The following is a 15,811-nucleotide window of genomic DNA, read 5'->3' as shown; positions in this document are numbered from 1 at the left end:
TATCGATGTTCATGATATTAATCACTGGATTGTCTGGTCGAGACTCCATTATTTACAGACCGCCGTCATATAGCTGGAATATTGCAGAGTGCGACGTTAAACAACAAATCATCATCAACCAACCAGCGTGAAACATGCTACTGACTCCTGGACGACCGCCTCCTGATGTATAGCATTCATATCGAGCGTTAGCCAAGGTAACAAGGTAGCATCTTTAAGTTGATCGGTCATGATGCGGCCAGGGATCAACCACCGACCTTCAGGATAAGAATTCCTGGAAGTAATTTGTGCATAGAAAAAACAGGAAAACTAAATTAGTTCCAAATGATATTACATGCCCCGTATTAGTCAAACATTGATATGAATAAAACTAAATTTTAATAAGTTTAACTTTCTAGTTTAATATCAGTTTCATCGATTTACGAATTAGATGAGTATGGTTTGACGCCACCTTTAGCAATATTCCAGCAATATCACGGCGGGGAACACCAGAAATGGACTTCACACACTGTACCCATGTCAGGAATCTAAACCGGGTCTTCAGCGTGACGAGCGAACGCTTCAACCACTAGGCTACCCGACCGCCCCTTACGAATTAAGGGAACACACACAAGCAAGCATGTTGTAGAGATGACTACATTATACATCACAGTGTTGAAAGGCACCGCATTTAAGACATGTGTCAAGTGATGTTCAACCATAAGCTTATTGCATGCTACTAAGTCTTGTTGGATATCGTGGAGACAGAGAGGTGAGAAAGACAAAAACGGGATGTAATCATGTGCGTTTGCTTAACGCCGCACACAGGAATACTCCAGCTATGTACATGATGGCGGCCTGTGTGAGCAACGACTGGTACGGTTACCGTGACACGCAGTCAACCAAGTCACAGAGCATAACTGCTTGATCCACTAAGTGGCTTTTTAGACAAGCATAGAGTGCTCTTCTAATCTGGAAACAATATTGCAATCGAAACACGGTTACCTGTACCCCAACCAGTTAGACCCGTGACAGACGTTTATAGAATATATCATTAAGAGTGTGGCAGATATCAGGAATCCAGCAATATCACGTCGACCTGTAAAGAATCAATTCTGGACAAGACAAACTAGTAGCAGGGAGCGTGAACGATGGCAATAAGTTGAGTCATTTCCGACAAGCAATAAACAGAGGGTGTGGGAGCTTAACTCTAACCCGGTTTCCAACTCCTTACCTGGTCCCACTGTCATGGGAGTGTTACAATTCAAAGTATTTTTCTGTTGTGTTTAAAAAAACTTAAAATATCCTCTTGTTTAGCAAATGATCCCCTTTATGCTATTTATTATAGCAAATTTTGCTGCTATATCTGACAGGCATTATGTAGTTCAAATTGCAGAATGATTGACTGATCATTTGAACGTTTATTATTTTTTAATTTTTATTTTTAGAGTTTAGATGAATAGATATCCGTTTTATAAATATTGTTGAATTTGTTTCATAAAACCTTGTCTTTTATGATATAATTAATATTGTTTTCACAATGAAATATTAATTTTGGTACGGTATTACATTTGTGTCATTACTTAAAACAATGGAAGCTGAAGGAGAAGAGATGACTGGAAGCTCTTAGGAAATGGACGGCGAGAGATGAAGAGACAGAAATACTCGGAAGATGAACGGAATGAGATAACATCTTACGTGTGGCATAAGGCGCCGCAATTTGCTTGAAAGAGTTGCGTGCATATATATATCCTAATGTCATGATTTCAAATTTACTCACACAAAGCAGATACGCTATGATATAGCTGAAACTCATTAAAGCAGCACTAGATCCAACTCAGTTTATTTTGTGCACCGCTGTGGCAGCTTAAGATGTTTAAAAAGTTTAAAGGGAGGTAACTCGTACGTGTATACCACACATGTTTGATCGACGCATCCGATGGGCTACACGCTTTCACTTAAATATTTTTAGCACGGCCCCTATCTCACACACACTGCATATATCGATCTGGGAAAACATGTACCAGTTGTCGTTTCCCTGTAGCGTCACAAAACGCAAGACATTGAAGCGTGTAACATGGTATCCCTATAATGAATCAGAACACCTGGAATACTTACAATGTAGTGCCAAATTAGGGTCTCAGTGTACTCATGTCTGTGTTGTCAACTGATGAAAATTTGCGCCCCTATAGTCTTATGCTTAAAGAATTCGGTCATAACCCTGACTGACAGGGCTCGGTTCACCACATGGGACGAGTGAAGTCAGTTTTTACTCACCCACTCACTTACTACATAGTGATTCATAACCAAGGATATATGCTTATGTTGTAGTTGGTTTTTGATTTAACAGCAATTTCTTATGAATATGGAGATGGTTTTGTCGCTTTTATGTCACCAAAACACTGACGACCTGCGACGCCTTTGGTTTCCACCCAGATGAGGCTGAGACGCCTCCATGTAAGTGAAATACTGTTCAAAGAGACTTGATACATCCAACTGACTTGATCTTGAACTTACTCGTCGCAATTTCCTATGCATATCATATGTTAACACTTCCTCATAGCATATATTTGGTTTCGTATTGATTACATTAAATGATTAACAAAGCAAATTTCCTTTAAACAAACATTTCCCCAGGACATATCCCAATTCCGTATACAGTGACGTATGGAAAGTTATAGGCCTATGATCTCGTCGCGGTAGTGCTGTCCTTTGAGATTTCCCTCTACCACTATCAAACGGGTCCTCTGTCTTGCGGTAATCCGACCCCATACCATAACGCCGCCGCCCCCGAACCGATCTTCTTCCATGACACAATGATTGACGTAACGTTCACCTCGACGTCGGTACACTCGAATCTGTCCATCGCTGTGGCTGAGGTGAAAACGAGACTCGTCAGGGAATAGAACTTGTCCCCACTGCATGGCCGTCCAGCGTAGACGCTTTCTGCACCAGTGTAGACGTGCTTGACGTGCTTGACGGCGGTTTCCTGTCAAAATGGGACGTTCTTGCGGGTCTTCTGGCTACAATGCTTGCACATCTGAGGCGACGACGTACAGTTTGTGAAGATATTCGTCGAAGTCCAGGGATGCTTCTTGCAGTCACTGTTGCTGGCTGGAATCGATTTCGTAGGTGTGTTGTTCGAATCCAGTTGTCTTGTCGATTATTGGTTACGCATGGCCTGCCACTCCGAGGATGGTCTCTGACTGTATTCGTCTGTTGCCAACGTTGCCATAAACACCAAATGGTGTTTCTGTGGACGTTAAATGGCCATGCAACATCACGTTGACTCCATCCTGCTTCAAGTATACCAATGGCTCGCAGACACCCATTTTCGGACAGGCATGGCATGATGAATAATTGCGTAATTTTTTTTTTTTTTTGAGTGGTTGTTGTCAGCACGAGGCTAAACAATGCATATGGAACCTCGTTAACGCACATGTTTTTATACCCATTCTTGGGTAGTGAAATGCATGGGGCTTGCATAAAGTCAACGAATTCATGCTTTTCTGTAGCTGCTGCGTTTTTGTGACTTGATTTCATACATGTTCTACAATATTGAAAACCAAACTTTACTTGTTTGAAAAATACACTAAAATATTGGTGTCACAGGAACTGTTGTTGTTGAGTATATTTTTCATTGTTCACGTTACAAACACGTCGTCACTGACACTTGCGAGTCTGTATTCATCCACTCAAGACATGTTAATAAAAACAACAACATTAGATTGGGTTTATTTAAGGAAGTTTTGTTGACTTTATTTATTCATTAAACTGAAGTGCAAACTGTCATAAAAACCCGTAGCTTTGCATTATGGGGATTAATAATAATTTTAATGATAAGTTATCTTTTTTCTAACTTAACCTTCAAATCATGTTAGAAAACCCCACTGGACATATAAAGTGCGTATGTAAAAAATATCGTGATTATGAGGAACATGTGGTACACAGAATTGGACATTCAACACTCCCTCAACAGACAGCTGCCATGGTGGTGCCTTACCTTGCTTTGTTATGAATATAAAATGTTTAACGCCATTCAAATGTTTCTCGTTTCAGGGACCTGTACCATATATTGCGTTGATATTAAATATGTTATACATAATCACACTCTGCTACCTACCGAAAGGGCGTAAGACGAAGGGCGAAGTTCCATGCTATGAGTTCCATTGATAATGTCAATGTGAGCAAGTTTATAGCTTCATTGTATTTGTTATACGTTCGGTCAAACAAGCTCCATACACTAAGTTCCCAAGCACCAATCTGACAACGAGTGAGTGAGGGAGTTAGGTTTAACAGTACTACAGATATGTCGAGGCGATGGTGGTCTCAGACGTTTACCCCTTCGGTGAAACCCACGAGCACGGGTATGGTGCTGACAAACCTAGAAACATAATCGGGATTAGAACCTACTATCCTAGGTTTCTGGCATGCCCAGGGGACGCAACTCTGCACAGCGAATCGCGGCGCCTTATACGACTGAGCCCCCTGTGATTGCAAGCTGTCTGTGAGTAATTATTACACTTTGAAACGATTCCAATGTTAGGTCAACTTTACATCCAAAGAAGATATGATGACGACCAATCTGAACGTAAAGACCGTTTGTGTTCCTAATTGATCTTATAAGCAAGTTATGGGTGCCAATTGAACACTTTCGGCATCATTCACCAAGTTTATTACACTTTGCAACTTTATTACAAAACGGGTTGCTTTGTGCATTTCACTTTGTAATAAGACTCTCAACCCGTTTTGTAATAATTATTACACTTTGCAACTTTTTTACAAAATGGGTTGTAACACTGCTACATCATGACTGCTAGAAAATAATTCAGTCTGGGCCAGGCATACATGTGACTGAAAGCACGAGCAACGATCTGCGCTGTCGGTGACAGCAATCAGTCAACTCACTGAGCCTCTCCAAACAAACAATAGAGTGATGGGGTAACTTATTCTTACCCGGGTCCACAGGGGGCATGTCTACACAAATATATGTACGATGTCGGGTAATACATTTCCCCAACATCACGTACAACGGGAAATGACCAACTTTTATAAGGAAATAATATGGAGCGAAACTGAATATTGTGTGGCTTTACAAACAAGTCAAAAACCAGATCTATCAGTATTAACTCACCACAGTGACGGTTATGGTTCTGTTTTACGTTGTGGCCGGAGGAATATTTGTGTGTGGTATGTATATGTTTTCGTAAACATAATTTGGTATTATATTCACCTGTGCTTATTAAAACTTATTTTTGCCTTAATAGTTCGCATTATTTGATATTTCTATTAATGTTAACCAACATACGTGTTTATGACGTTTATGTGTTTTGTGTGCAGCTCTTGCCTCCATGACAACTGAATACCCACACACCGTCACACGTGCTGGCTACGATGTTGACATGACCATGCACCCAGATAAGGACGGCTTCCCATATAACGTATGGAGGAATGGCTCAGAAGCTGTAAGACTGTTAGTGGTTATACCTAAGTCACACCGTGTAGTGGTACTCAACAACAGTCACACCGGCTACTCGACCAGGATCAGATACACAGGGGAGGACTCACTATCACAGACGGGACAGCTAAGGTTTACCATCTACAATGTTACTGTACAGGACGCTGGTACTTACTACTGTCAAGGAACCAATGAACAGATAATACCTGGATGTAGGCAGATAATCGTTGTGTCACGTAAGTATTACGTGTGATTAACCGAAGGATATTACAAGAAATGAAAGTGCATTAAGCTGCATTGCGGTAATAAATAAACAATGTCAGAAAGTAATCATTGGTAGCAGACCCTTTAGTTGTGAAGAAAGTAAAACCGTTAGAAGTATAAGGATAGGAGTGGTATGTTACTTTTTAATGTTTCATACACCTTTGGTCAGGAGGGTTCAAGTATTTCGCAAGGCAGCTTATGCTCGTCACATTCATCACTTGTGCCTCACAGTTGTGTCACGGGAAATGTGCCATGGGAATTATCACTTTCATTTGTACTTTTAAGATTTCAAAAGCTCCTGCCATTGGCTACAAAGGAAATTCCATGACATAACATAAAGAAGAAATGAAGTGAAACAATTTAATTTGATTAAAGTGTAATGTTGGAATACTGACATGATTTGGGGTAATACCCTCAACGGTTGTTGGTGATAAAATATAGATGTAACGAGGTTCGAATATTACAGTAATATAATGGTCAAGACATCATGATATCACATTGTTAATTTGAACTCCATTTACTCGATATATAAAACGACACAATTCTATGGTCCTGGTTGACTGGTAAATTTTAACAGAGAAGCCGACCACACCTACCATCACAGGACCTCCCTCAGCTGTATCAGGTGAGAATGTCACCCTGACATGCTCCTCCTCCTTCCGGAGTCTGCCCCCGGACCACCGCCCACTGACCATGACCTACACCTGGAGGAGGAACAGGACCCTGCTAGCATCTGGTGACGGGTCTCACACAGGCGGAGATGTCCTGACAATAACCAACATCAGCAGAGAGAACCAGGGAGACATCTACACTTGCCAGGCTTTGGAGGAGGGGCTGGAGTCTGACTGGAGTCACGGACATTCACTGGAGGTTCACTGTGAGTAAGAACTTACCTTGTTTAAGGTATAAGAACGAAGTATCTTATCTTTGTAACTGTGATTCTATGCGACAGTTTTGTGTGAACTGTTTTTTCAGAAGCATTGTGCATTGTTCATAATAACGTTTATGTTCGGAAGTATTATCAAAGTATGTCGGCGTGTCGTGTCGGAACGAAGCCCGGCCCTTGCGCTCTCCGGGCGGACGCTCTACTACTTGACCACAGAGGCGGTCTAGGGATGTTTACGAGTGGAAAATACATTTTTAGATGAGTTATGAGTATGGTAAGGCACAAATCTAATAACAAAAGGTAAAAATAAAACATATATGAACCATTACCAAATAAACATATACCAAATACCGTGACATGTTGAATGAACATTGCTGAATAGCATATAGTGAAACATCAGTTTAACCTGATATCTCGTGGTACATATTCCTTATTCATACACCATTTATGGTTGTTAGCAATTTAAATGTAGTCTCAACAACAATATATTAATTCAAGGAGACTGTGTTTTTTTAATGGAACTTTTTTAAGAAGCATAATTTAAAATATGGTACACTGTTGTTCTTAGAATATATATTGCATGAGTTGAAAATCTAGGTAGAAAGAATGTATTCCAATTCACAATGGCTAAGTTACTATGCTAAATCGTCCTTTCTACAGACCGATGTAGTGGCCCCATAAAACTAGAGCTTGAAATAGTTAAACACCTTTCATTTACCATCTCAGGTATGCAAACTTTCCAATGTAAACCTCTCCAGACACGACTTATCTATAAGATCTGAAAGAAATCTTGTCACTGAACATGTGACGCCAATGACGCAAATACCTGACGCTAATGACACCGTGCTCTTCCTTAACGCTTGTGATTGGCTTGATGGCAATCACTGGTCACTGGGCCACGACATATTAATCTTTCAACTTTCAAACGATTACTTATATATCAATCATTGTTTGATGGCCCTAAACTCAGCGTCCATGCGTGATTCTGATTTGTGCGTCTAACCTGTCTTCATTGTAAACCACAGCCATGACACATTAACCCCCCCCCTGCAAATGCAAATTCCGTAACAAAATAAACATGTATTAGATCATAAGCAAACTTATATCTCTTACCTAATCTTGACTTGTCATTTGTGCGCTGCTATTATTATTTATCGCCACGTTTACTCCTGTTTCAAAAGCAACAATTTTCCAGCACGCTATGATGCATGCTTTGTACATTCTTTTCTGAGAAAACTGAAAATGCTTGTATACATTCTATCTGGAAGAAATCCTTGCAGGTACCATCAGATATGAACGCTATATGCACTGTTGCTAAACACCAGTTAAACGATCCCTTATTGTCAATGTAAAATTGTATAATGGGCTTCGTCCGACGTCCGTTGTCCACAGGTCGGTCCGTCTGTTAGCAATGAAACTTTTTCTACTCCAAATTAATTGAATATATCAATTCATGTTCACATACAAAGTTGTACATCCACTGCTTGGAGGTTTGACATATTCAAATGCCCAGAGCATCAGTGCATTTTTAATTTAGGTAAAAATATAATCTTTGTGCCGAGTCTTCGACGTGACGAGCGAACGCTTAAACCACTAGGCTACCTCTCCACCCATCTTAAACATGAAATAAGATCTTGTCATTGCACGTTACAAAGAAATCATTTGTTACATGTTGGGTCCAATTTTGTCTATCACATACGTACTTACCAACATACTCTTAAGCAACACCACATATGTAAAACTGATTATTCTGTAATAAGATGGGTTGACTGTCAAGGTCAAGGTCATCATGCAAAGTGTGTATAACCTCAATATCTTATGATCGGGTATTCCCTTAACTAGAATCACTGACCTCAATTGGTCGTGAAAATTACAGCGTCTCCTCTTTTTCAACCCTTCACTGTACCTCTTCTTTTCATACCTCCTTCCAGGGCCCTGTAGTCTAAGGCACCGCGATTTGCTGTGCAGAGTTGATTGTTGGTTCGAATCCCGGTTCGCCCCGATTATGTATCTAGGTTTGTCAGCATGATACCCATGCTCGTGGGTTTCGCTGAAGTGGCAAACGTTTAAGACCTACCACATAAAGCCGACACACCGTGATATAACTGGAATCATTTTAGAAGCGTTGTTATACCCAATTCACTCACTCACTCACTCACTCACTCACTCACTCACTCACTCACTCACTCACTCACTCACTCACTCACTCACTCACCCACCCCCCACTCACTCACTCACTCACTCATCCCCCCTTCCCCCATCCTCCACTCCCCCCCCCCCCCCCCCCCCCCCCCCTTGTACAATATTCGCCCCTCCGTCACATGTGTAATTCCAGTAGTCACACACGTACAAGTCACAGAAACAAACTGCACATGTTTATCTCGCTATTCACACATATATTACAAAACCAAACTCTACGCGTACATCACAGTATTCGGGATCAGTATGAACCGTTATCACGTGCAGTAGCATTTTCCGTTGTTAGCTGGTGATACAGTGGGGAACTAATGACCATAGTACATCAAACATTCCAGGTGGACCTGACCAGATACAGTTTAACGGTGCAAGTGGCAGGCTAAAGGCAAAAGAAGGTGACCCTCTCACAGTGAGATGTTCTGCTGACTGTCACCCCGCCTGCACTGTGACCTGGTGGGACACATCCAGACAGAGGGTGATCACGGGACAGAGGGAGGCTGTGTTGTATATACCAGCTGTAGACAGATCTGTGTCTGGACAGTACATCTGTCACGTCAACAATACACATTGGAATACATCACGGAGCCTGACGCTGGACGTTTTCTGTAAGACTTCTACAACATTGCTGGTGATAGACAGAATCAGTTACATTTATTTGGATAACTCCTGTAATGACCAATTTCATTTTCATTCCTTTCAACTTTATCTAAACCCACAGAGATGATTAATCATTTAAACAGGTAATATTGACTTTATTCTGATGATGTGACATCACATCAATGTCATTCTTGAGATTCTTTCAAATGGCAAAGCGTTTCTGTTCATTCAGAATCAAATCAACAAAGATCAGTATTAAAAACACAAATCGATTTACTACCTGTTTATTTACTACCTAATTCGACAAACAAAACTGTTCTCCTAAGATGTGCGACAATTTTACTGAAGTTCACCACATTTACAAATTAAAGTGACTGCTTATTCCATATGTTATATATCGGAAACATTACAATCCTAAACAATGCTTTTGTTATTTATTTAATGTTCCAGCACGTGAGGTTACTGAAGCTGGCGTCGCTTCCATCGTCTACGTGGCTGCTGTTTGTTCTGTGCTGATCGTCGTCATCGCCGTGGTCGTCATATTTGCTGTTCGTAGAAAACAGACAGGTGAAGGTAATACTATGTTGTGTGAGTGTGAATGAGTACAACGTGAGACTCACATGAACCTTTTTATCATAATATTATAGAATCCTGCATTATGATTGGTCCGCCGACGGTATCGCATCTACTCTTGGCCATGATTTGGCAGATGACCACATTACCACGAACGAAAATTTCAGAAGCACTTCTTTCGGAAACCCACCTGTTTGGCAATATTAAATATTGATCTTACTTTATTAATGTTGCTGAATAACGTGTCGCGGTTTCTACATTATTCCCAGCAAGGGTGGCAGTATATTACAGGCGGAAAACATGATGTACAAATACTTAGATAGTGTAAAGAGCTATTGCTTTCGGTTTCTACTTTCAAAAGCTCTATATTAATATTAAACACACACTAGGTTTATCTCCTAAATTTGATATGTGAAGTAAGTGGTTGTGTGCACATAAACCAGGCAGCGTATGTCGTTGTTCATAGTATTGACCACTGGTTCCTTGATCAAGATATCAGAAACTGACCTTTAGTTAGATTAACTACGAATGAGCCGTGTATTCACCTGATCGACTGATGTCAACGAAACAATTTTCTTTTCTGACTGCAAACTGTACACTATACATTCTGGATTTAAAGTTATTCATGAAGATTTAATGCACTTACGATATGTGATGTGTATAGTTAGGGTTGTGTGACGTTATGCGAAAATCGTTCGTCCGAGTCTCAGTATTAAAGTAAAAGCTTAAATGAAAACGATATTGATGAACACGAAATACGCGAAACATGGAAGACATTATATAGTTGTTGTTACCCTAAGTCTCATTCTATAAACCCAGCATGTCAATGAGGGTTTGGTGATAGGTGGAATGTGTGGGGCTTGACATATGATATCAGTGGATTTATTCTTCAACTATATAGTTTACTTCCTTGTATTTTATCTTGAATAAACGAAAAGAAGGCCATGTTTCCCTGTCCTTGATATTCAGCATTAGTCACTGTTAAAGGATCAAAACCAAGTACGTGCAAGGAAGGGGAATCTGACACCAGCGTTTAAGGAAGATACTTATTACTGTGATTATTATAAGCTTTCGTTCTCATAAAAAACAGTGTGTCAGCGAAGAGATGTTGAAAATGGAACACAATATCATAAGCTCACTTGTAAACTTAGATGAGGTGATGAGGTGAATTAAAGGCAACTAGGGTTATATCTTCTTGACAGTGTCCACCTGGCTCTCCTTTCCTTCAACCCAATTTCGAGTAATTTTAAACATAACCGTCAAGGTATTCATTAACAAATCATAAACAGTACGACAAAAGAATCAATATCGGATATATACATTCCATTTTCTACTGCCAAACTGAAAGAGCAGCCGAGATAGTTTGAATTTTGTCATTTATGATGTAAAATGATTTGAATTTATTCCAGCGATTAACTAGACAGTGTTTGAACATGTAAATTAAATGTCTATATTATTATTATTATTATTATTATTATTATTATTATCTCATCAAACCCAATATATCATCTCAGCATTTCATCTCTCTAACATAATTGTCAACATGAAAGAGTTGTCGAGAAAGAGTTATGTTTAATTTAGGGCAATCACATCGGCTAACCATTTTGTGTAGTTGTGATAGAAAAGATTATTTGAAACTACAATGCCGGGCTTCTGTAGGTGTTTACACTGGCTTCATAACAAGTAGAACATCTTTGGCGCGTTTTTTTCGTAAATTTAGATAAACAGGCACATGTTGTGCAAAGTTCAAATTATTTATTATTATTTCAAAGGTATGTAATAATACGAGTAATTAGTTGATCCGTTATTTATCTTGAAACCCGTATACATAATTATCTACACATAACTCTAACTTTCAGAGAGAGGACACATTCATAACCAGTGAGTATCTGCTATCTATCAAGTGAGGTGGGGAAATAGTTCACGTAAACATTGCAATTTCAACTTGCATGGCTAAAGGAACAAAACTGTATCTATGCAATTTGGAACATAATCTAAATTGATTGTGTCACAAATTATCTCGGCCGTCATTTAGCTGGAATATTGCTGAGTGCGGCGTAAAACAACAAACCAACATCAACAACAACACAAATTATCTGCTTGCTAGTTCCTTCTATAACAATCACTTTCAACATTCCTTTCCCTCAGCGTGGTCACATATACCCGGGACGCTGAAACAGACGGGAGCTACCAGGAAATTGAAAGTTGGTGGCGTAAGTCTAAATTAGTATTTGAAAAGCAATTTCAATTAATTTGGATGATGATTCTTAAACTTTATAAGAGGTCATCACGAAGCATCACATGCACCACTGTTGATAAATAGTGCTTGCTTATCCTGATTTGGATAACGCTGGCGTCACATATCATTGTTGAAACTATTTACAATTAGTTTGAAGCTATGCAATGATAAAGAGTCATATGTTGTTCATATACCTAATTAACTGCAGAACACTGTTACTTTCAGAGAGAGGATACATTAATAATCGGTGAGTATCTGCCATCGATCCTCTAGTGAAGTGAATAAATAGTTACACCCTTCGCAGTGATATGACTTTGCATGGCTATGAGAGTGAAACTATATACAGTTTGGAGCACAATATAAATTGATAGTGTATCACAGCATATCCGGTCCGAGATCATGTTTAATATTATTATTCATTTCCATCAGGGTGGTCTCATATATCCGGGATGAGGAAAATGAAGATAGCTACCAGGAGATAGAAGGTTAGTGTTTTCACGCTATCTACTGGTATGATTGTGTAATGACCGCGCAACTCGAACGTATGTGTATGGTACTCTTCTAACGACTTCAATCCATCTAAGTCAATCTATTTCCCTCCTGAAACCGGGAAGCTTAGACTAAGATACAAATTCATTCCCATTTTAAGACCTTACGGAAACGTCAAGTAGGAGTCATATGTTGTTCATATACCTAATTAACTGCAGAACACTGTTACTTTCAGAGAGAGGATACATTAATAATCGGTGAGTATCTGCCATCGATCCTCTAGTGAAGTGAATAAATAGTTACACCCTTCGCAGTGATATGACTTTGCATGGCTATGAGAGTGAAACTATATACAGTTTGGAGCACAATATAAATTGATAGTGTATCACAGCATATCCGGTCCGAGATCATGTTTAATATTATTATTCATTTCCATCAGGGTGGTCTCATATATCCGGGATGAGGAAAATGAAGATAGCTACCAGGAGATAGAAGGTTAGTGTTTTCACGCTATCTACTGGTATGATTGTGTAATGACCGCGCAACTCGAACGAATGTGTATGGTACTCTTCTAACGACTTCAATCCATCTAAGTCAATCTATTTCCCTCCTGAAACCGGGAAGCTTAGACTAAGATACAAATTCATTCCCATTTTAAGACCTTACGGAAACGTCAAGTAGGAGTAGTGCTGCAATATTCTTTTTACAAGATTTCCCTTTATTATGACCTCGTTGCGTAACGTCGTAGCACTCCTTGACGTCATCCATAGAATGTCACTGCACAACAGATGTTGAGGGAAACACGTAAATTTGCTCGTTATTGTCTATTTGTCAAAGAGTTAACAGACTAACATGTAGATTTTATTGTTGTTTTGTGAAAGATCCACATATTGAAACGGTATATACTATAAATTACACTTTTATGCGAAAATGAATGTTTTCCCTTTATAGTTAACAAGTGTGTTTCGTGCATTAAAATGTACAGCAACCCCTTTTTTCATGTGGATAATTATGTAACATAACAAAGATTTCATAATACTTGTCATAGAATAGGAAACTTACACTTAATACAACAGCAGACATCCTTTAGTTGTATGTATTTTTACTATTAAAAGCCATAATATATTTTTAACAACACTTCTTAAACATACTAAAGAGCCATCATGAAACATACAAGGGTTATGTAATACGCCATGTTTGAGAAACCAATCCATGGGCCTGCCTAGCAGTAACGGTCATAGGCATTCGAGAAGTTTGTTAATGAAAAACAACACATACAACTTTATGGATGACAAATTCTGGTTTATTTCATTTAGCGACGTTTCAATGTAGACTCTTACACCGTTTCCAAGCTGGAGTGATGAGGAATATTCGATTCCTCATCCATTGCTCATTGCTTGCTTCTCTTTTTGCACTTTTATGTGATATAGTCAGGGTTTCCTCAGCTTAAAAATAGGGTTCGTAGTTTGCTAATTGTTCCAGGTTACCCCAAGAGATAGTTTGTTCCATGGACATTTCTGATATCCGATAATTAAAATGTATATTAAAATGAACATAAAATATTAGGTGGTGAATGCCCAATGGTTGCAATATTTGTAATGCATGGTTGGCGTTCTCATGTTGAGTATACATGTGAGTAACTTTTGTCCTACTGCAGAAGATGATGTGAACGTAGACGACATCGTCCCTATAGTAGCCGTCTACTCTGTTATACTCACGGCTGTGACAGTTGTTGTTGTTGCAGCAGTTGCTATTCTTGGCTGCAAAGACGTGAAAGGTGAGTAAACAAATTACTCTCTTAAAATGCAATCAACCATAAGTTCACCGTTTTCAGGTATCTGGAAACGCTGAAGTCTTGGGTTCGTCAGCCCTGTTCGTATTTTGTAAAAGAAAATTCATTGCACAAAGTCTTATTCGTTAGATGATTTGACAAGTTCAACCATTTTTTACTTCCAGAGGGACACAGCTTAAGGTAAATGCATTTTATTATGTTTCGGGTAAATTAACATAGTTTTCATCTTAGGTCTCAACTATGGATTAACTGCAATTAGGACAAGCCCCAACTGAACAACTTGTTCAGGTGCTCACTATTGTGTGAAACATCATTTACATACGATTTCTGATAGCTAAATAAACAATGCCTGTATTTGGTATTTTATATTGCGAAAGATGGGCAAATATTACCATATAAATATATTGCATATTTGCATTGCCAACCTCAATTAAACACATGTATCATTCAACGTCTGTGGAAGTCAAAGTCATCTGTAGTTTATGAGAGTGTTATGTTGTATTTATAGATGTGGTGAATATCTCACTGTGGTGGGGGAGAGACTATCCTGTGACATCAGTGATGCACCGTACGCTTCCATCAATGACGAGGATGCCTTATCCCTGCATGATTATGAGCGACTACTGAGGGAACAGTTTCACATCTACACGTGTCTCAACTCTTCAGCTTCCTCTACACAGGACCAACGTACCAGGGATAGCCTTATGTGAGGGTAGAGGGAACAGTTCTACATGTACACGTCTCTCCACTCTTCAGCTTCTGCTACAGAGGACCACAGTACCAGGTGCAGCCTCGTATGAAGGAACAGTTCCACATCTACACGTCTCTCCACTCTTCAGCTTCATCTACAGAGGGCCACAGTACCATGTGCAGCCATAGACACCCCTATCTGCGATGCAGGGAAACTTGCGAGATCCTGGCGTTTGATATTAACAGTTATAGAATATGGTTGATTGTGTCGTGTGATATATCACGTCAGCACACTTACTTGTCCATTGCAGAAATTGCGAATGGCCGAGTTTGTGCAATGCAGTGATGAAGACTTATAATAAAGAAAAAAATGTAGGTACTGTGCGTTGGCATCGCTGATCGAGGCAGTAGCTTGTAACCTTGAAGCTTCTATCTTATATTTCCTATACAACATTATGTGAACAACAATCATTTTGTAAAACATATTTTTTTCACTAAATATTACATTTACCGGTTGTATTTGATATTTCTTATTTTTGATCATCACACATCATCTTCTCATAGTTATATTTTCATTTATCTGAAACACTAAATACATAGCACCTTGGCACTTGCTAATTCAAGTAAGAAGGGAGCGGATGGTCCTGT

At 39.3% G+C, this 15,811-nt stretch overlaps 1 protein-coding gene across 1 annotated transcript; it reads left to right on the top strand.

The window, feature by feature from the left end:
• The first annotated feature begins 5,126 nt into the window (after nt 1-5,126).
• LOC139477150 (cell adhesion molecule 1-like) lies at nt 5,127-15,183 on the top strand. The gene is made up of 12 exons (XM_071259700.1): nt 5,127-5,169; nt 5,320-5,673; nt 6,279-6,578; nt 9,122-9,388; nt 9,831-9,953; nt 11,813-11,834; nt 12,102-12,157; nt 12,418-12,439; nt 12,622-12,677; nt 14,339-14,458; nt 14,638-14,653; nt 14,982-15,183. Exons 1-12 carry the CDS (start codon nt 5,127-5,129, stop codon nt 15,181-15,183), a joined length of 1,581 nt encoding a protein of 526 aa, XP_071115801.1.
• The last annotated feature ends 628 nt before the right edge of the window (nt 15,184-15,811 follow it).

The sequence above is a fragment of the Haliotis cracherodii genome, unplaced genomic scaffold (genome assembly GCF_022045235.1).
Source record: "Haliotis cracherodii isolate W230 unplaced genomic scaffold, xgHalCrac1.p SCAF_31, whole genome shotgun sequence".
NCBI classification, from domain to species: domain Eukaryota; kingdom Metazoa; phylum Mollusca; class Gastropoda; order Lepetellida; family Haliotidae; genus Haliotis; species Haliotis cracherodii.
Note: the sequence above shows the minus strand (reverse complement) of the source record. Positions and strands in the feature narration are given on the sequence as shown.

What these genes read in the sequence shown, in the direction of transcription:
- LOC139477150 (XM_071259700.1), top strand. Translation starts at nt 5,127, where the DNA reads ATGGTTCTGTTTTACGTTGTGGCCGGAGGAATATTTGTGTGTG. An exon ending in CGGAGGAATATTTGTGTGTG is followed by an intron (nt 5,170 to 5,319) that starts GTATGTATATGT and finishes TTTTGTGTGCAG; the next exon opens with CTCTTGCCTCCATGACAACT. An exon ending in ACATTCACTGGAGGTTCACT is followed by an intron (nt 6,579 to 9,121) that starts GTGAGTAAGAAC and finishes CAAACATTCCAG; the next exon opens with GTGGACCTGACCAGATACAG.